This window comes from Clytia hemisphaerica, unplaced genomic scaffold (assembly GCF_902728285.1).
Source record: "Clytia hemisphaerica strain Z4C2 unplaced genomic scaffold, Clytia hemisphaerica genome assembly, whole genome shotgun sequence".
NCBI lineage: Eukaryota > Metazoa > Cnidaria > Hydrozoa > Leptothecata > Clytiidae > Clytia > Clytia hemisphaerica.
In genome coordinates, this window is record NW_027104353.1 from 986184 (window position 1) to 1006934 (window position 20751).

At 36.0% G+C, this 20751-nt stretch overlaps 1 protein-coding gene across 1 annotated transcript in view; it reads left to right on the plus strand.

Moving 5' to 3' along the window:
* The window catches only part of LOC136818097 (uncharacterized), a 50786-nt gene that overhangs the window by 13167 nt on the left and 16868 nt on the right, over positions 1-20751 (plus strand). The window contains exons 6-18 of the mRNA XM_067074453.1: positions 2662-2894; positions 5398-5489; positions 6409-6667; positions 7529-7789; positions 8351-8522; positions 8922-9037; positions 9348-9592; positions 10630-11584; positions 11816-12099; positions 12894-13052; positions 13650-17482; positions 18628-18758; positions 19664-19901. Of these exons, the coding sequence (XP_066930554.1) occupies positions 2662-2894; positions 5398-5489; positions 6409-6667; positions 7529-7789; positions 8351-8522; positions 8922-9037; positions 9348-9592; positions 10630-11584; positions 11816-12099; positions 12894-13052; positions 13650-17482; positions 18628-18758; positions 19664-19901 (6978 nt within the window). The remainder of the gene's footprint in view (positions 1-2661; positions 2895-5397; positions 5490-6408; positions 6668-7528; positions 7790-8350; positions 8523-8921; positions 9038-9347; positions 9593-10629; positions 11585-11815; positions 12100-12893; positions 13053-13649; positions 17483-18627; positions 18759-19663; positions 19902-20751) is intronic.

The window sequence follows — 20751 nt, forward strand, 5'->3', positions numbered from 1 at the left end:
TAGATTATCTCGGACCAGTCTACGTGAAAGACATTTACGCAAAGAACAATGAAACTCACAAAGCCTGGATCGCCTTAACAACGTGTACAACAACGAGGGCCGTCTACTTAGACCTCGTTTCAGACTGTTCCGGACCGACTTGTGTTAACCTGTTAAAGAGATTGATTTCTACTCATGGCACGCCAAAAGTCATGATATCTGATAACGGGACTAATTTTATCTCAACAGATGTACAAAATTTCATGGCAAACAGAGGAACACTGTGGAAATTTAACATTGCAAAAGCTCCGTGGTATGGAGGCTTTTTTGAACGTCTTGTCCGATCCGTCAAACGCTGTTTACGAAAATCCATCGAAAACGCTAAGTTGAACTATGAGGAAATGTTAACTATTTTGAAAGAGGTCGAGAATATTTTGAATAATCGACCATTGACATACCTTTACACTGAGGAAAATGTTGATCCTTTGACACCCAATAAGTTAATTTATGGGCGTGACCTGAACACGAATATCGCGCCAAACTTGAACGAAGAAGAAAACGAAAATGTCGATTTGGACACACGTTACGTCTACTTACAAACGATTCTAGATCAATTTTGGGATCGATGGTCAAATGAATATCTCGTATCACTTCGTGAACGATCGAGATCGAGAAACATTGCTAAAACGTCCAATATTGACGTAGTTCCTAGAACTGATGACGTGGTACTAATCCACGATGACAAAGTCAAAAGACAGAATTGGAAACTGGGTAAGATCACAAAACTTATTAGAAGCACGGACGGTAAAGTTCGAGCCTGTGAACTATCCGTTATTACAAACGGCAAATTGATGAATTATAAACGCCCAGTAAGCAAACTTTATCCATTTGAGTATTCCAGGAAGAATGAAGAGACCGACGAAAAGGTCACTATCAAATTTGTCGATGAAAAAGACACTTTAACGTTCGTGGCCGTGGCGGGAGTGTCGGAAAAGAAAGTATAATTATACGTATTACGTCATTGTATATTTAGCATATATTAGCATATATTATATTATAGCATATTACAGTCCTTTGTATTCTTTTGAGTTAGTTTAGTTATGACCGCAGCCGCATAAGGTCTGTAGGTAAAGATAGTATATTTTATGAAACCTCTCGCCCCAATCAATACTTTTTTGCTAGCAAGTTGCGAATCGAGTGACTTGCAGTGATCGCTTTGTTATTCTTATCCCTATAAGGATATGTGTCTAAATTTAGCCGCGAACTAATTATTTTCAGGTTACAATACTAATTCTACAGGACATTTTCTTTAATTGGGTTTAGGAATTCTACAATCATGGACAAAATATTTGAGACAAAGGAGATTTCCCTGCGAAATTTTAAACAGCACGAATGATTTTTAAGCGCGTTAAACTACAATTGGAAAGTAGAGTTTCAAATCTGAGTTTTAACATTAGACTTAAGACATACGATCTTAGGATCTCAGGATCTAAAAGCTCTAATTTGCTCCAATAAGGCTTGGAATGTAGCCTAGAAGCCACCAAACCCCTCCAAAATCGAAATATTCGATGAAAGAAAGTGGAAGTGCTAAAATAGCAATTCTCGCCCGAACTTTAAATTCTAAAAAACGTTAAAAAAATCTCAATATATTTTGACCAGAATTTCCCCATTTTATGTCTCGTTAGGAATACGAAAACCATGAAAATAAAAAAAAATCTCTAAAGGGCTACATACACCACACAATATATTGTCGGGCAATATATTGAGAAAATATTGCTGAGTGCCAACAATAATATATTGAAAAGGTGTCCACAATATATTGTCAGATCGATTTGCAATATCCCAACAATATAGGGGGATTTTTAAAGGAAGAAAAATTTCTTTTTATAATAGAGTACCTGTTGTTTACTTTGTACATTACGGTCTGCAAACCATATTGTTGAATATTGTTTGTCAATATATTGTGTCGTCTAAGTAGCCAGAACTTGTCACTCTTCCTCAAAAGTGTAGTCTCTCGGTCAGTTTTCGGAGGTTCAGTCGCACATACCAGAAAAAACCTCCATCGATTCGAAAGTTTTGTGCCCTTTTGGGGTAATTTTTGATAACCTCGCATTTCATTATGAATTCTTGTAAACCTGTGTAAACTAGATTTTCAAAAAGTTCTCCTAAAGAAGATCATGACAGATCATAAAAATTAGATTCTTTATGAAACACAAATTTGGTTATTCAATAAATCTTGCAAACATTTTTTGATTTCTGGGATATTTTTTGAGTCTTTTTGAGGCTAAAAGAGAGCAGAAAAGACATGAAATCGGAATTTTTACTTCATTTTTAGTCTACATTTTAGCTAAATCTCACATCACATCCCAGAGGTATATTTGATCTAAGGACTCAAGAGAGTTAACATGACATTTATAACGATTTCTAATTCGTGCATCTTTCAATTTTCGCGCTGATGTACCTTATCGGCCCTTTTTACCCGACCCTTATTGAGATTTTTTTTGTCTCTGGCTTCATAAGGGGCAGGGCAAGGGATCGGAATTAAATTAAGGCCGGTCGGCTAAAAATGAAGAGCTTTTACGTAATAACAACCGGTGCTAAATTAGGGCCGGCGTAAGAAGGGCCGGGAAGGTAACTAAAAACTACCACTTATTAATCTTTTTTCCAACATTTGATTTTTAGTGTCGAATTCATTACAAGCTCGCCATCTGGAATGGTTAAATCAAAAGTCCAGAGAGTATCCAAAGAAGAAAATCGTTTCCTTGAGCCCTTAACCAATGGATCTTCATGGTACTATGTCCAAGTATCATGGAACCCAAAACAATCACAACTTGGGTCTAATATCTTTTGCTTTTCTGCTGTATCAAAATCCAACAAAGCAACAAAGCAAAGATGCATAACCTATCATGTTGGAGGTATGTTCCATATTATTCCGTTCGTTCATTCGTTTCTTTGTTCAATTGTTCATTTGTTCGTTCCTTCGTTTGCTCATTCGTTCTTTTCTTCGTTCCTTTGTTCTTTCGTTCGTTCCTTCGTTTGTTCCTTCATTTGTTCCTTCGTTCGTTTATTTGTTCCTTCGTTACTTCCATTTGTCAAGACGCTTTTTACTTTAATCTATTTGGAAAATAGTATCGAAATTATATTTCCAAAATTTCAAAAGCTATGGTTGACTTCTTTAACTTTTTTCAAGTAGGTAATATTAGAATTGTTAATCTGAATTATCTAAATTTGGAATTTTTACAACAATAGAATGAAAATTCTTTTTTCAATCATTGGATATAAATTTACAAGGTAATGAAGCAGATTTTTGAAAAAGGAAATAAAGTTCTGCTGTATAATCGATAAATAGAAGGACAAGTGGGAGATTCTTTTCTTTTGCTCCTTCGATTAATCTACGAATGGTCAGAATCTGGCCGTTAGTTGATCTGTTTTGCCGGAAGCCATTTTGGTTTTTTCGCAATGATGGATCAATGTGTGGTCGAAGCCTATTCAGTAGCATGGTATTGTAAATTTTAGCTGCTATTGATGTGAGGGTGATTCCTCGATAGTTGGACGCAACTTTTTTGGGAAAAGGAAGAATACATCCTTCTCTCCATTTGTCAATTGGCTGTCCTTGATAGACAGAGTTACAAAGTGATAACAGGATATCATTGAAGTTTCTTAGCTTCCAGATTTCAGCGGGTATGTTGTCTAAGCCACATGCTTTCTTGTCTTTTATACTTTTTAAAACAATGTCCAATTCTTCAATGGTGAAATCACCTTTAATTATTGGTAATTCGTGTGAGATAATGTTTATGGTAGATTCGTCAGTGTCTGTTGTCCCACCTAGAAGTGTCTCAAAGAGTTTTCCATAATTCTAGCCTTTCTTCATCATTTAGGGCTTTAAGTTTGGAGTTATTGGATGATTTTCGGCCTGTTATCTCATTGATTATTTTCCAGGCTTCAGAAGATTGTTGGTTAATGGATTTTGATGCAATGTCATCAATTTTCTGGTTTAGATAATTTGTTTGTTCCGATTTGTATGTATTTTCAAGATCAATCCTTGCAGATAGGTATTTATTGATGTTGGTCTGGGAAGGGTTTGAGTTTTTTACTTCTGAGCATTTGCGGAGCTTATCTCTTTTTAGGGATATGTCGTTTGTGTCCCAGGGTATGTGCCTTTTGGCTTTCTTTTTTATTGGTATGCTATTATGTTCTGCTTCTTCACAGGCAATGACAAAGTTGTTGAAGGTTTGGTTAGGTGAATTGGTTTCATTTGTGTCTTGTAGGGCATCGAATCTGTTTCTTAAGGATATTGTAAAGCGATTGGATATATCTTGGTCATTTTTGAGAGAAGACCAATCAAACGTCGGAGATTTTTTGGATTTACACTCTAAGTGTCAGTTTGATATGAGCAGAAACAATTCGATGATCTGTTCTGACTCCTTGAAATGAGTTGAAAGCTCTGCAGTCTTTTGCACTATTTCGCCATTTAGTGTTGATCAGAAGATAATCGAGTTGAGTCTTTGTTCCGTTTGGTGCAGTGAATGTCCATCTTTGACCAACACGTTTCTGAAAGGATGTGTTAAGAGCTAAGAGGTTTTGTTCCTTGATGAAATTATTCAGCATGGTTCCGTTGCGATTCGTTGTATGGTGATAGGCAAAATGATATCCGTCTTCTTGTCCGAGGTGAGCGTTAAAGTCACCACCTATTATAAGCAGCAGGTTATGTTTAGGGACTTGTCGTGTGACGGAGGTAAGTTCAGTGTAGAAGTTTTCGACAACAGTTTCATCTTCAACGTTAGTTGGACTATAGCAGTTAATTATGGTCGTTTGTGGGTTTCCGTGAAAGGTAGCTATCATAATTCTCTTAGTAATGCTCTCAATTGATTTTAGAGATTTGTAAGCTAAGGGGCTTAAAAGTAATCCAATGCCGCCAGTGGAAGCATTGACGCTGTTTTTCCAAGCTGAAGATGTGATAAGTTTCCATTGTTTTCCTAGGTCGTGCTCTTTAATCGGACTTTCTTCATGTAGGTAACGATGTTCTTGAATAAAAATAATCTCTTGTTTTAGCTGTTCATGTGCAGATTTTTATGACACGGTAATTATCTTTTATTCCACTTTTTTCTGACTGTAAAGAAACCAAATCAGATATACAGGGTGTCCCTAATTAAAGTATCGAGTTTGAACATGCGATTGAGTAGAAAAGTTTGTGTGTGTTATCGCTAAAATATAAGAACGTTCTCCATCACACAGGCTTATTACAAAAGGTAGTTACAACGTATAAATTAATCGTAATGACAAAGAAAAAAGAGGGAGAGCTTAAAATACAATTTTGTGAACACGCACATAAAACTTTCTACTCAATCGCATGTTCAAATTCGATACTTTAATTAGGGACACCCTGTACATATCATAAATTCATTTTGTCTTTTATAGTGGATCCACCGTCGATCATTAGTTCGAAACCATCACCCAACTCAGTAATCATACCAACTGAAAATTCTTTTGAAATCACCTATGATCAGAAGGTTTGTGTTTGTTGAATAGACTTTCCAAAAAACCTATTTTGAAAGATAATTTTTTGTCACAGACTTGGTAAACTTTTTTCTGCCAGTTGGGGTAAGAATAACGGACTGAAACTCGAGATTAATATTCCAATGTTTTAAATGACTGGGCAATTGAATACCGTTGTTTTTAAGTCAAAAAATATCTGGGGATGAAAATAGGCACATTATTTTATTTGCAGTGGAGAGAAAAATTGGAATATAATTTTCCACTTGGGACGATATTTTGACCAATTTTGGGAGGGGTCCCACCGGGTCTGTGAGAAGGGGATCTTTTATGAAATATAGATTTTGATTACAGCTGACATGATAATTTCTAATAGACACCTGTATATAGATAGCACCGGAATCGGGGGTACTGCACTGCTGGCCATAATAATTTGAAAACAGGGGAATTCCTTCAAAATTTCAAAACCACAAGAGATTTTGAAGTGCTTTAATAACTTAGGATTGAAAAGTAAACATTAGACCTTAAAACTTAAAAAAATCGAAAATTTCAAAAATGGTCCAAAAAGGCTTAGAATATAACCTGAAAGTCAAGTGCGAAAATTGGGTAGGTCAAAAACAGACCTTTACTGTTTACACCAGTCTTTGCCTAAGTAACCCCCCTTCAGATAGATAGTTTTGTATAGCTTTCCAGGGTAAATACTTTTAATTATTTTAAGTCCAGCTCCTCGTCGACATGTTAAGTGACCCTGATACATGCAGTAGCGTAGCCAAGGGGGACGCAAGATTTGTGTAGGAGAGCATATTTTTATGATACAGTAATTATCTTTTAATATCGTGAATAGATAATTACAGTATCATGAAAATCTGCTCTCCTACACTTTGCGTTCCTCCTGTCTACGCTACTGATACATGAGAAAGTGAGTTTTTTTTACAGGTATTACGACCTTATGACATGAGCTTCTTCAAGATTTACGACGAAAATTTCCAAGAAATATTTACCTTGAATGCAGCGACGTCTTTTGATTACCAACTCGTTGGAGATGATAAAATTACCGTCCAAATCAGAGATGTGACGTTTGTCGAGAAAAAACGTTATTTTGTTACGTTGGACGATGGTTTTGTGACTGGTGTGAAGAAATGCGGTGCACAGTCTGAATATATCCGTGACCAGGCTAGATGGAATTTTACCATTAGTAAGTTTTAAAAAAACAATTAAAAAATTGAGAATCCATCCAAATGATAAGTTAAAACGAATTTTTTTGGCTGATATCAAAGTTTTAGAAATGTTTATTTGATCCATCCACTCTAACCAAGGGTTCTGGACAAAGCCTCTCATCCCGGCTAAGCAAAATCTTTGATTGGAGTTTTTTTTTGAAAGACGTATCCGAATGGTAGCACTATACTCAATAGTGGTGTAAATGCATCAAAAGTGCTAGATCTACTTTTCTGGAATACCTGGATATTACCTGAATTTTTAGCATTGCAATGGTTTCTTTGCGGGTACCATTTAAAAAAAAACTTTGATCAAAGATGGCGGATATAGCTTTGTCTAGGTCAGTGTCTTCATCCCCCCTATGGATGTCAAATTTAATAAATTAATCACTGATTCAATAAACTTTTGTCCAATTTTTGTCTAAGTTCGGGTGTCAAACTAACCTCCAAGTAGATTCTGATTAATAATCCACGCATTGCACTATTCACTGTAGAGGGGATAAGAATTTGTCATTGTTGGAGAGCTGTTTTGATCTTTTATACCAGAGTTGATATAAATATTAAGATATGAACTTTTGATGGCGGCGAATGCAATAAATAATTACAATAAAATCAACCGTCAATCATAAATATGAAAATTATAGCCCAGTTGCTTTCGCTTTCACTTTTAGGCAAAAGACAACGCGGTTTTTGAATATTCTGACTGAAAAACTAGATCAGGTCTTTACCTTCGCCATATCCCTTTAGAGCAGAGTGTGGTGTGCGCAGAACGGATGATTAGTAATGAAATTAAGGGTTATTTCTATTGCATTTAATTTTCTCCATAATCTTTTCTTTTAAAGAGGACGTCACAGAACCGAAGCTAAATTTTCAGAACGCACCATCCAAAACGAATTCTTTGGTCAATATCACTTGGCAATATGATGAAAAGGCCACAACCAAATGTGCTTTGACCACACCTAGCGCCTATTTAAACGATGTTAATTGCTCCGCAACACAGTTTACCGGTAACTTTACCAATAACGGCTTTTACACGTTATGGATTTACGGTATGGATGAGTCCGGAAACACCGGTTTAACCGGGCAGCATAATTGGCTTGTCGGTAAGCTCTTTAAAGATATCGTTTTTTATGGTGCAAAAAAGAAGCTCTTATGCTGACAAAGTGAAATAAACAAAAGAATTTCTCAAAATTTGGAATCGCGTGGCACGCGAAGGGGAGAATTATTTTCATTATTTTGATAAAGAATGCTGTGTAAGCAAATTGTAGGAGATGTGTTAAATTGTACCTTTTATGTTCGATTTTTTAAATAATGTTTAAAGCTTTTGAAAGATTTTAAAAATAATCAGGGCCTTTATGCCCATTACACCCCTGTGTCACAGACCCGCTACCCCATCACCACTTGAAAATCTGGCAAAAATTTCGTCCCCGGTAGGAAAATACCCTATAGAATTTTAGCCCCACAGGGAAATTGACTCATATTTCATCCCAACAATAGAATTTCTATCCGCGTTGGGATTTCAATAGGAATTTTTATCCTTACTGAAGAAGAAAGTTCCACCAGGACTGTGTGACAGGGGTGTCCCATTGGAAAGGACATTTTAGTAAACGGAGATAAGAATTTACAAATTTTAAAATATTTAAGACATTTTACTTTCTGCACAGACACAACGCCACCAACTGTTTTGATCGATATTTCAAAATCTCCGAATGTCTCTAACCATCGAAGATACGAAGTGTTTTTCCGTTGCTCAAATAACGAGCCTTGTTTTGCGAAATGCCGTTTGTTACATCAAAAACAAGTTCTCCAAACATTTACTGATTGCTCTTTAAGAAGGTAAGAAATATAATTGTTACTGCATTGTATAGCGATAACTATTTTTAAATGTTCGAAAGACTAATTTAACAGCTCTAGATTGAAAATTTAGGTTCACTATTGAAAAATATTGGCAGTTGGTACTTTTGTTGAAAACATTGCTCTTGAAAGTAAAGAAATATAATGAAAAGTAATAACTCGTTGTTAAGATAATTTTGAGTGGCTTGATTTAAGATTTTTAGAATTTGAAAATTAAGATGAAAAATGAAGGAGAAAAGAATAAAAAATTTTTTCAACTGGGCTTTCCAGCTCCCTCTCTCAAGCAGAATATTTGAATAAACACGGACTTCCAACTTATTTCGGAACAAACTTTTACAACCATTCTTACCCTTAAAAAGGAAAAACTTTTCTTCTTTGAAGCTACTCTGTGCAGAATGCAAGTTTACTTCAATCTGGTTCAAGATATTCTATTGAAATCATTGCAAATGATGATGTGGATAATGTTGCACCACCAATGATTTGGTCATGGCTTGCTGGTAAGGTTTTCATGCTGGATTTTTTTAACACTTTTCAGCCTTAGTTGGGATAAGATGGTGAAGTATCCAGATACTAACGAGGATTAAAACATTTCCAATATCTATTGAATTTTCCCCCATTTCGACCCCAGCGGGTGTACCTCCGCCAGCGTGGAATCAACGAACAATGTCTTAAACGTGAAAATTCCCATTTTAATCACTTTCAGCTGACCTGCAACCTGAAAACGTGATCCTTTTATGACTTTATGCTCAGAATTCAACTCTGGTTAGATCAGGAAAAGTTTCAACATTTTTTTTTTCATTTTTCAAGATTTTGATAGTCCAACATTGCAAGGCTTATCCAACCATTCAATAGTATGCGGAAAACCAATAACTCCGCTACAACTTGGAACACCAACAGTTCAAGATAGCTTAGATCCAAACCCTTCTTTGTCTTACACTGACCAAGATGTACCTGGATGTACAACCTTAAGAATTTGGACTACGATAGATCACGCTGGTAACAAGGCTATTTTGAAACAGTTTATCAAATTAACGTCATTGTTACCTATTCGGGTAAGACGCCATAATTTTTTGGTTTTGCTGAACAAATATGGCTTACTTTTATCACCACAGGACTATGAGTTATAAGCCCGAAGGACTGTAGAAGAATCTTCAGTTTTCCAAGTAACCCAGCTGGCACGTTGTTTCAACGTTCATCTAACGTATTATATGGACGTTGTGAACGTTAGATAAACGTCGAAAAAACGTCGAAAAAAACGTTATGTGCCAGCTGGGAAGAAAAATTGAAACCTAGAGATTTGAACTGCATTTGAGACGATAAATGAAATCTAGCGCTTTCTTTGTAACCCTGCACATTTTCCTCTCCAGTACTTTGGGTGGTCCACAATTAATTACAGTTAAAACTTCCAATGAACTATTATCATTTAGAAAGCTTAATGTACAAACTACACTTCAAGAAAGTCCGATTGATTGGAAGTGATTGTGTTATCTCTTCCTTATCAAAATAGTTTTTATCTAATTGAAATTAGTGACCGTAGTGCAAAGGTTGAGCGCCCTGCTGCGGTGTGCAAGGTTGCTGGTTCAACCACTTGCCGGTTTATACAAAAGACTTTGCACTTAGTACAGAAATGGTACTTGATGCCATTGAGTTTAAAGCCCGACGGGCTAAAGTAGAATCTCTAACATTTCCCAGACAAGAAAAAAGTGAAGCCACTTATCTCCCATCCAGAACGTGTCTAGAACGCGCCGTAATCATGACGAAGAATTGTATCCAGCAGTTCCTTTGTTTTTGAGGACTGCATTTTTGAAATCTTGCGGCGTTTTTGTAAAAACCACGCGCGGGCGTTCTGGATGGGAAGTAAGTGGCTTCTCATCCAGGAGTCTCGAATCTAGCCCTTTGGGCTTGGAAGTCAAACCTTGATGTCTCTCTGATGCTCAGTAATTAAGATAAAGATTAAGGCCTCCCCTACCTTCGGGTCGCCTCCAAACTGCGCTCAAAGACTTTAGACTTTGATGGGAGAGATTTTAAAAAGTTGTTCTGCAGCCTTTCTATCAAAAACATCAAAGATAATGAGCTATTTCTTTCTTAGGTCAATCTCTTAGCCAAAGATCTGATGGCATGCTCAGATGAATTGTACGCAAAACCCGACGTCTCAACTTTTACAAAAGAAGGTCTATTGGTTCACCCGTGTAATAAATCTATAGATGGAATCTTTACTTATTCGCCTTCAACTCTTAGATGTAATGGGTTAGTCACCAGGAAATGGGTCTTCACTGACAGCTGTGGACAATCAACCAATTTTGATCAATTGATCAAAATTTTACCGATTCAAGACCCAAGTAAACCTAAGAAAGGTGAAGTCAACGTAGACCTTTGGTACGAACTTGAATGGCCACCATACCCGAACTGTAATAAATATCGCTTGTTTATTTGGCCACTTGGTTCAGTTCGAGGAGAGGCTATTGAAACAACATATATCTCATACTCCCCTTCTCGAAATAACTGGTATCCTTCAAACACCAAAATGTTATGGCAAATCGAATACGTTCTTAATGATGGAATTACAATCAATGATCGCTCTATCGTTCCTTCGCCAGTTTGGGGTTTTACAACTCGTCCCATCAGCAATTTGGAGGTTATTAAAGTTACAGCACCGCCTGAAGCTTTTACAGGTCGTACAATACGGATTACTTGGCAGGTCACAAATGTAGGTAGTGGACAAAACTTCAGGTCGTATTATTGGAACGATAAGGTCTTTCTCACCAAAAGCAAAGAAACAACCTCTGGATTGTTGACTCGATATCAAAGACAACATCGAATCTTATTTCCCAATGATGCATACACAAGCTCTGTGGATATCTACATTCCCAAAGATTTGATTGGTGAATTCTACGTTGTGGTAGTAGCAGATATTTTTGAGAATCTAATTGATGAAGACCGCCAAAACAATCGACTTTCAACGGTCAATATGATCAAGATTCGTCTAACACCACCTCCTGATTTGATTGTGTCAAATGTCGTTATGCCAAGTCAAATTTTCTCAGGTAAAAAAGAGTAGTATTTTCCTTTAATTATTTTCAGTGGAGTTTCCATAGCTCGAACCTCTATAACTCAATTCGAATGTCTGAAACAAAGATTTTTGGAACCATGAAAATATCCTAATGAACTATTATAAAAATCCATTACAACTCGACTGTCTCTATAAGACTATAAGACTTTAAGTGTTAATTTTAATGAGTTCCTTTTGAGACTATTTCATAACTCTTATTTTCAAGGTTCAATTATCGCAGCTCGGTGGAAAGTTAGGAACAATGGTAACGGGCCCACCGTTAGTTCCACGTGGACAGATCTTGTCTATCTGAATTCTTCAAGTAGTGATTACACATACTTGGCACGTCATGGTAATACTGGACAACTATTTCCTGGTAATGAGTATCAAGTCATCATGAATATCACCATTCCCAAGTATATTGCTGGCAAATACAATATATTTATTCGAACCAATGCTTATAAAGAAGAATTTGAGTTTCAATCTTATGATAACAATATTGGACAATCGGTTCGTAGTTTTCTTAGTTTTCTTCACCTAAGTACAACAGGCTCCGAAAGTCGAAACTTTACAGCTTTAATCTCTTTAATCTCTGGAACATTTTTTTATTACATCAATTCATACTTGATTTCTATAGAGTATCCATAGCTCGATTGTGTTATTACTTGAGTACTAATTGATAGAAAAATCGACCAGTTCTTTAGTTTAATCTGATTGACCCGTAAAATACCATTCGCTAGTGTGTACTAATTTTTCTTCTTCTTTCCAATATTTTGTTGTTACCAATATTTCAATGTTTAACATATAACTTAGCGTTGGAAAGATTATTCAGAACACTAAAATTGGTGAGAAAATGCAGATGAAAAACGAGCTTTTTATCATTTGTTACTAATCTGCAGCAGATATAAAAAAGTGAGTGGGATATGATAAAACAGAAAAGATTAGAGTTCGAAGATGGAAAATGAAGAAGAAAGAAAGCAAACTTCTTGTAGAATTGTTCCATGATCTTCATATTCATATTAGGAAATCTTCAATGCTAGAGTGTTTATCACTGTGAAATTTTTAATTAAAACTTCTTTTTTGATAATATTCCACTCCGAATTATCTTTTTAACAAGCACAGAACCGCTATCTAATTCTAATTCTATCAAAAGTTACAGCCGTTTCTGTCTCCGCTGCAAATTATATTGAGACAGAGTTTAGGTTCAAAATGGAAAGTAAAACAAAAAAAATGATTGCACGTTTAAACCAAATGGACTTCAATTTGGTCTCTTTTAATAAATTTTCTATATTCTTAATTTCAAGGTCATGTTTGATATCTTTTTGACACCACCGCCAGACTTGCGTTTGAAGAAGATAATATCTACAAAATTTGTTTCCAGTCGTGGTTCTCTCAATATCACTTATACTGTTATCAACCAAGGTAGTGGCTCCACTGATAACCCTAGATGGACAGACATAATGGTTTGTATAATTATATTGTTCGACTTTATCACTTTCGATATCCTATACAGCCCCAGCGGAATAACCGTAAGTGAGGAGGCTGAAGGCTAAAAATGTGGTAAAATTCGCTTGGAGCTTGAGCAAAAAAATCTCATTCGCTCAAAAGTGGGGAGGCTAAAGTCTCCCCAGTCTCCCCGCTTCCGCTGGGTCTCCTATGAACTCACTATTGAGTATTGTGCCATTATAAAATTGGTTCCTTAGCTGCTGTAAGTGCCGTAGGAAGTAATTTGATATTTGGGAGGGGGTACTAAAGTTAAATAACACCGCCAGGGCCAGCCATGGCCAAACACAAAATTCATGAATTCAAGCGAAAAAAACGTATTTCCTTTAATGTTTTGAATAGTCGTCTTTAAGAAACCATATTTGGAAAAAGCATTGGGGATGAAAGTCCTCCCCTCTCCCGGTTGCTACGGCACTGTCATATGGACCCAAGAAATCTCGTACGGTAAAATTAAGCTTGAGAAGATTTCTTTTTAATTTTCCACTATGACAAAACCGTGTTTGTTTCCGTAGAAAACATTACGTAATAAATATCATGAATGCTTTTTTTTATCATAGGAAATTTCAAAGGATGGTCAAATCAAAGAAAGAAGATACCTAACACATTTTGGGCATTTGGAAAGGCGAGACGAATATTCTGGTAACTTTCGCTTTGTCATACCATCGTTTTGGGAGTCTGGTGAATATAGCATATCCATCACCACAAATTTCCAGCAAGATCTGTTTGAGAATGAAGAATATGTGAACAATCAGCTGTCCGAAATATTTACTGTCCAACAAATCATTCCTGACTTGAAAGTGGAGTCTTCGTTGAATTTTAGTTTACCAGTTCAAAATCAATTTGATTCTGATGGTAATGTGTTTATTACTGTTGATGATATGGTGATTCTTAATGCTGGTGAAATCGGTGTATCTAGTGAAGTTGTTTGGAGAGATGCTATAACGATTAAGTGTGATTCTGGATACAGAGAAATGGTGAGAGGAATAAGATTCAAACAAAAGCTTGATGTTGGACAATCCTACACATTCCCAGGTTTCAATGCAACCATCAAAAGACAAAAACCAACTAAATGTCTATTTGAATATCGCGCCAATTTTGATGAAAATATCTTGGAAAGAGGACTTGGGAATAATGTTATTCAAAGTGATGAATTTACATTACCAACTGCTTTTGATAATGTTCAGATTCGTCTTGGTTCCATCTTATTAACTGACTCAGAACCGGTAGAAACCATATTTTCTGGTAGCACTTATGTAATGGACGTTGTATATGAAGCAATTACTTACCCAGCAAGCCAACCTTTCCATGACACCTTAGAGCTTCAACTTAATGATCAAAAGTACAGATTGGGTAGCCTTGAAATCATTCTAGATTCTGCTGGTATATCGGCTACAAAGAGATACTTAGTCAACCTTCCAAAAGATATATTTGGAAATGGTGTGTTGATTTTACGTCACGATATCAAGGGTGTATTAATCAAGGAATCAAAAGCGAATATCATTCTTAAGAAAGAAATTTCGATTGATTTTCCACCAACTCCAGATTTGGTTCCTACTAATCTAGCTTTTGAACGTGTATCTGACGGCATAATGAGTGTCCAATGGAGTGTGCAAAATCAAGGCAACTCCATGGAAACTGAAGCGTCCTGGATCGATGCTGTATATATGGTGAGAGTAAATTCTACAGATTCATATCTTCTTTTCAAGAGTCCAATTGCTGCAAAATTAGAGTCTGGTCAAATCTACCAAAAGAAGAAAGAAGTTTCTTTACCAACGAATCTGATTGGGGAATTCAACATCAAAGTTACCGTCGACTCTGGTAATGATATCAAGGAGACTGAAGGAGAAGAGAACAATGATTTTATATCTTCTTCAATTTCTACTGGATCTGAAGGAGAACGTTCAACATTGGTAATGAAGAAAGAATCATTGCCAGATCTTCTTATCGAACTACTTCCATCGTCTACATTAGGTGAACATTTAGTTGCTGGTGATGAATTCAATTTGGACATCAAGTTTACTAATAATGGCAGTCTATTAGCAAAAAGTCCTCTTTTTTACACTATTGAGCTTCAAGCAATCTCCCAAGATTTCAATTTTCTTATGTATTCGACTGTAAAGTATGCAAGTTTGGAGACTGGATCTAGCCTGTTTGAGCTCTTGAAATTACGGATACCTGTCACCACTCCAATAGGCAACCATACAATTGCAATCACCTTAGATAAGAATAGGAAAATCAGGGAGAATCGGAAAGATAATAACATTTTAACAACGCATGAATTCGTAGTCAAAGAAATTCCATCTTCAAGAATTGAAATCATTTCCAACGTTCAAAACATTTCAATTGTAGCTGGCGAACCAATCAAGATCTCTTTCCAATTCATCAATCAAGGACCAGGGATGTTGAACTACTTCACTCCTTCTTTCGTTACCATGATCCTAAGTGAAGATCAGATTGTGGATCCAATAGATCTCAGATTATGTGGTAAACCAGTAATCCAAAATCTAAATGTTCACCAAGCTCATCAACACACCATGGAATGTAGCCTACCCTTTGATCTACCCTTAACCAAGTACTACCTGATCCTGACCGTCAATGGACGTACAATATCCATGGTTGAAAATACCAACAATTCCAACATCATTGAGATGGACAATCTAGCTCAGAAACTTAGAACTGACATTGCTGTCATCAATGTCAAAACGAGGGACCATGCATTAAATATTGGTGGTAGTTTAAGTGCCAATTGGCAGATTGTTAATAATGGCTCTGAAGTCGTTGAAAAAGCATATAAATGCGATACTTTGTATCTGTCAGAGGATATGAAATGGGATCTGGATGACCGAGAAGTTGATAAACAATGTGGAATGATGAATAGAGTACAAGCTGGTGCTGTTCTAGATTTCAATGCGAACTTGATCAATATACCAATGTTGAAACAAGCTCCTTACTATTCAATCGTTAAAACACGATCCAGTATCCGAGAGCTGAACACCAAAAACAATAATGCAAATTCCAATCAAACAGTTTTGATTCTACACCAAAATCTTACGCTTGGTATCGAGAATAACATCAATATTGGTGCAAGTGGTGTGGTTTTGAGAATACCTAATGTCCCACCTGGAGAATCTTTATCAATTATGGCAGAAAGTGATGAAACATCGCAATTCATTGATTTATTCATCAATAGTGGTGATATTGCAACTTCAAATAACTTCATTGCACATTCCGGTGCTCAGACCAGCTCTAAGCAATCAGTCACAATTTCAAATACAAAGAAATTGGACTATTATATCTTCATTCGAAGCTTGCTACCAACAAAGACTAACTTTAATGTCAAGTTATTAGCCAAGATTGCTGTATTTGAAATCATGTCAGTGTTTCCGATGAGATTCCCAGCGCTTCAAGGACAAAAAGTAACTTTTGAAATTAAAGGTTCTCTCTTCCCTGCAGAATGCCATGCTCATTTATTGTCTAAAAAAGGTACACAGCAGATTGATTCGATTAATGTCTACAGGCTCAGCTCCACGAGACTATTCGCAACATTCGTGTTACCGCCATCTTTAATGTTCAACAATGAATTTATAATGGTGATTATAGATGTGAATGACGAACAAATATACAGTGAATACATCGATCAGTCTTTGATTGTAGACGAAGGCCAACCTGGTGTTGTTAAAATACATGTAAGCCATCCAGCTGCTGTTCGACCAGATGAAAACATTGAAGTTGAAATCATCGTTCAAAATGAAGGGAATACAGATGTTCTTCCACCACTGTTATATCTCAATATTACTGGAGATGTCAAGGTACGAAACATTCGTGAGGATGTCATATCTGATTCTGGTGATGTGTTGTTCCTTGGAAGCTCTTTCGATCAACCGGCTGGTATATTATCACCGAAATCAGCAACTAAAATATCTTTAGAAGTGATCCCAAATGAAAGGGGTTCAGCCTCGTATCCAATCTATATCCAACGCTTGGATAACATAGATCTTGGTAATCCATACTTAAAACTTAAAGACAAGTTCAAACCTCTTCACATGAGTAACCGACGCTGGGAACCCGTTTGGAATCAACTTATAAAGAACTTAGGTTCAACAATGAAATCTTTCCACCAAAGGCTCTGTCAAACAGCTTCTCACTTTACCATGATTCAAGACCAAACAATATTCATTGATAAGTTGATTGATTACGAACTGGCTTTTGCTGATGGTCTCTACCTATCCAATAACATACAAACGGAGATCGACTTGAAAACAGAATCGGTTAGCTTCTTACCAATCACCATTAAACGTTATATCAATCCACTGTTATCTTTTCGTGATATCCCTGGAAAGTACAATGGATATGGTCCTTTTGGAAAAGCATGGCTTGCTCCCTATTTTTGGTAAGGAAATTTCTTCCTTTGCATTTAGCCATTCCATTTTTTATCCTTAGATGGGGTTGAATGAACATTTGGGGATCCCTATCAAAGAATAAATTCCATAGGGGGCCCAAGGAAAGCTTTTACATTTATCCAGGGAGTTCCAGATTTGAGTTGCTTTTTTTACAGGAGGTTGGATAACCATCATTATCTACATTGTATTGCTATTTTCCAGGGCTAAAGTGGTATGCTCGTTTTGTATTGGAAAATTTTGAAGAAATCTTTTGAATTTCCAGGCCCTTTTTTAAATTGTCCAGGGGTTTTTCTGAAATTTCCAAGGAGTGAAAAATTGATTTTTCTTCGTCAACCCTTGTTGCATATCACGGTATTTTAAAGTAGATCTTTTTATCCAAGGGTAAAAGAATGCCTTTTTCCAGGTTTTTCTTTGCAAATTTTGTCAATTTTCAAGTGGATATTCAAGAATTCCTTTCAACACAATTCCCTCGAACAGTCCATTTCATTAGTGATTTTGATATTCTCATACATTTTCTCCATTCTATAAAAGGTACTAAATAAAAGCATCCCCAGTAGGTTATAAACACCCAAACAGTGTCTATCTAACTGATATGTAATGGAGGGGATGGCGGTGGCGGTGGGGGCCATGGCCCCCCATTCCCCAATCATCAATTCTTTTCTTCGGATTTTTAATAATTGTAAACATCCATCAACCTAAAGATATTAGAAAATAGAATATAATTAAATATTCAAAAATTATTATTTTCAAGCTGTTTAGGACCTTAAAACACCCCCTTCTCACAGAGCTGGTAGGAATTTTTCAGCCAGTGGGGATAAAAATAATGGACCATATAAACAACTTGATGGGGATTGATATTTCCATGTTTTCATGGCTAGAGATTTGAGTTCCATTATTTTCGAGCCAGAAAATTCAGCGGGATGGAAAAAATAGTAAACATTTTGCCGTCATGAGGATTTGCTTATTTGATTATTTTCAGTGGGGACAAAAATTAGGGTATAATTTTCTACTGGGGACGATACCTCGGCTAATTTTTCCAATGGAAGGTTTCCTAGTGGGTCTGTGAGAAGGAGTTGTCTTAAAATTTTTATCCAAGCTTTATTTGACAATAACTAGTTACTTTGGTATTTTTTAGGAGTGTACATATCATTTCGGAGAGTAGCGAAAAAATTGCTTTGGCTTTCCAGTATGAATTTTACGAGTTCATTTACGTTGAAGAAGAAAACACTTATATGAATGTAATTGGTACGATGAATAGAACTGAAGGTGCGTGAAGAAATAGTTGTTTAATATTGCATAATACACGAAAATAAATAGAGATATAATAGAACTTTTTCCTAAAGTACGCCACGAACAGCACTTGCCTCATATTCAAACAATTGCCATGGTGATTATGTCCCTTGAGACATTAAATGATTTATTTATGAATAGAAAGTAGTTTTAATAAAATCTGCTAGGATTAAATTACCATGACAATAATTTCAAAACGAGGTAAGTGATGCAAGTGATATTCGTAACGTAATTTGTTGAAAAGGTCTATTAACGGCCTTGAAATTAACACACAAATTATATTTGCCCTTTTCAATACCACCTTTACACTACGACCACTATCAACTTAAAAACCTCACTACAGTCGAGTCTTCATAATAGCTCGAACACGTACGGGGAAATTATTATTTCGAGTTCTATGGAGTAAGGTTTATAAGACAGGGTTAACGGAAGAGACAATAAAACTTGTTTGAGTTACACGTTTTTTTTTAATTAGAACCTAGTTTATAAGAACATTGAGGCTGAAATTGGTCGAAAAAGCTCAGCTCAGTTTGGAAAAAAATGACAAGAAACTAAAATTTTTTCCTCTTTTCAAGCAGTTTTAACCGAACTTAGGGATGGATTTTCTAAAATCGAGAGTCAAATATTGTCCAAATTTTACCAATTTTAAGTGCTCTTTATTTTGCATGATATTGTCTATTTAGAGTAGTCTGAAAAATTAAAAACGCATTTAAGAACATTTTAGGCTGAAAATTGCTAAAAAAAATAAGCACATCTAGTCTCAGCCAAATTTTAGGTGTTCTAATAAAAAAAAACGTGTAAACAGACGTTCGAGTTGAAGAGACTCTTTTGTATATATTTTGTCAAGATTTCTAATCTCATTTTACAATTTTCTATCTTAGATGGTTTAATTTTCGAAAAGACTGATCAAGCTCCTCCATACATTTACCATTTCCATAAATCAAGCAACGAACTAGTGAAAGTACAAAGTAGTGATAACTCGTCTATCATTCATATCAATGAAGCTAAAACAGCTATCAGTGATATTTTTGGAAATCGTTTCAGTATACATTATGGAGATAATCAACTCGTGGACAGAATTCAACAATTTGAAAACGATGTTTTGATTCATACCGTAGAGTATGTTAAATATTTTGTATTTAAAGTGGTTTTAAATTTGTTTTATTCTTTATCATAGCTTGTACGCAAAACAGTTCCTCGAGAATAGGACAAGTACATAGTGAGGTTTAGCCATAGATCTGTAAAGCCCGAAGGGCTAGATCCGCGGCCTTTATCGCGAAAAGTGAAGCAAGTTTTGGTAGGATTTCCTACCAAAGAAATCACGTGACAACAAGTAATTTCAATGGTTTGAGAGATGCAAAATAGCGTTTGCCGCCTACTTTTTTTTATCTCGCGCTCCAAAAACAATTAAAATGCTAGATACTATCCATCGGCACGAAATTTAAAAAGTCAAATTTTTGCTTCACTTTTTTTTGGCTGGAGAAAGCTTAAAGCTGCCTATCTAGCCCTTCGGGCTTTACAGATATCTGTGGATTTAGCTAGGTTTATCTTAGACTTGATCGACATTTTGCCATTCTATCACCGAACAGTTGCTGCACTTAGCGAAATCATGATTTTCCAAAATGGGAAATATAGTAGAAAAAGATATTTGACAAATTTGCCAAATTTCTTTGCAATTGGATGTAAATATCACATTTACTAAAATGTAAATTCGACTCCTTCAAATCAAAGGAAAAATGATATTTCCTAGGAATGGGAAATATAACAAAGTCAAATCTGTATATTTCTAATCTCATTAGGAAATATTTTAATTAGGAAGTATTTTATTCCTGCTATACACCCCTGTGTCACAGACCCGGTGAACCCCCCGCCCCGGTGGAAAAATTGGCCAAAAAATCGTTCCCGGTGGAAAAAATACCCTAGATTTTCAACCCCACTGGGAAATTGCACTATGATTCTATCCCCATTG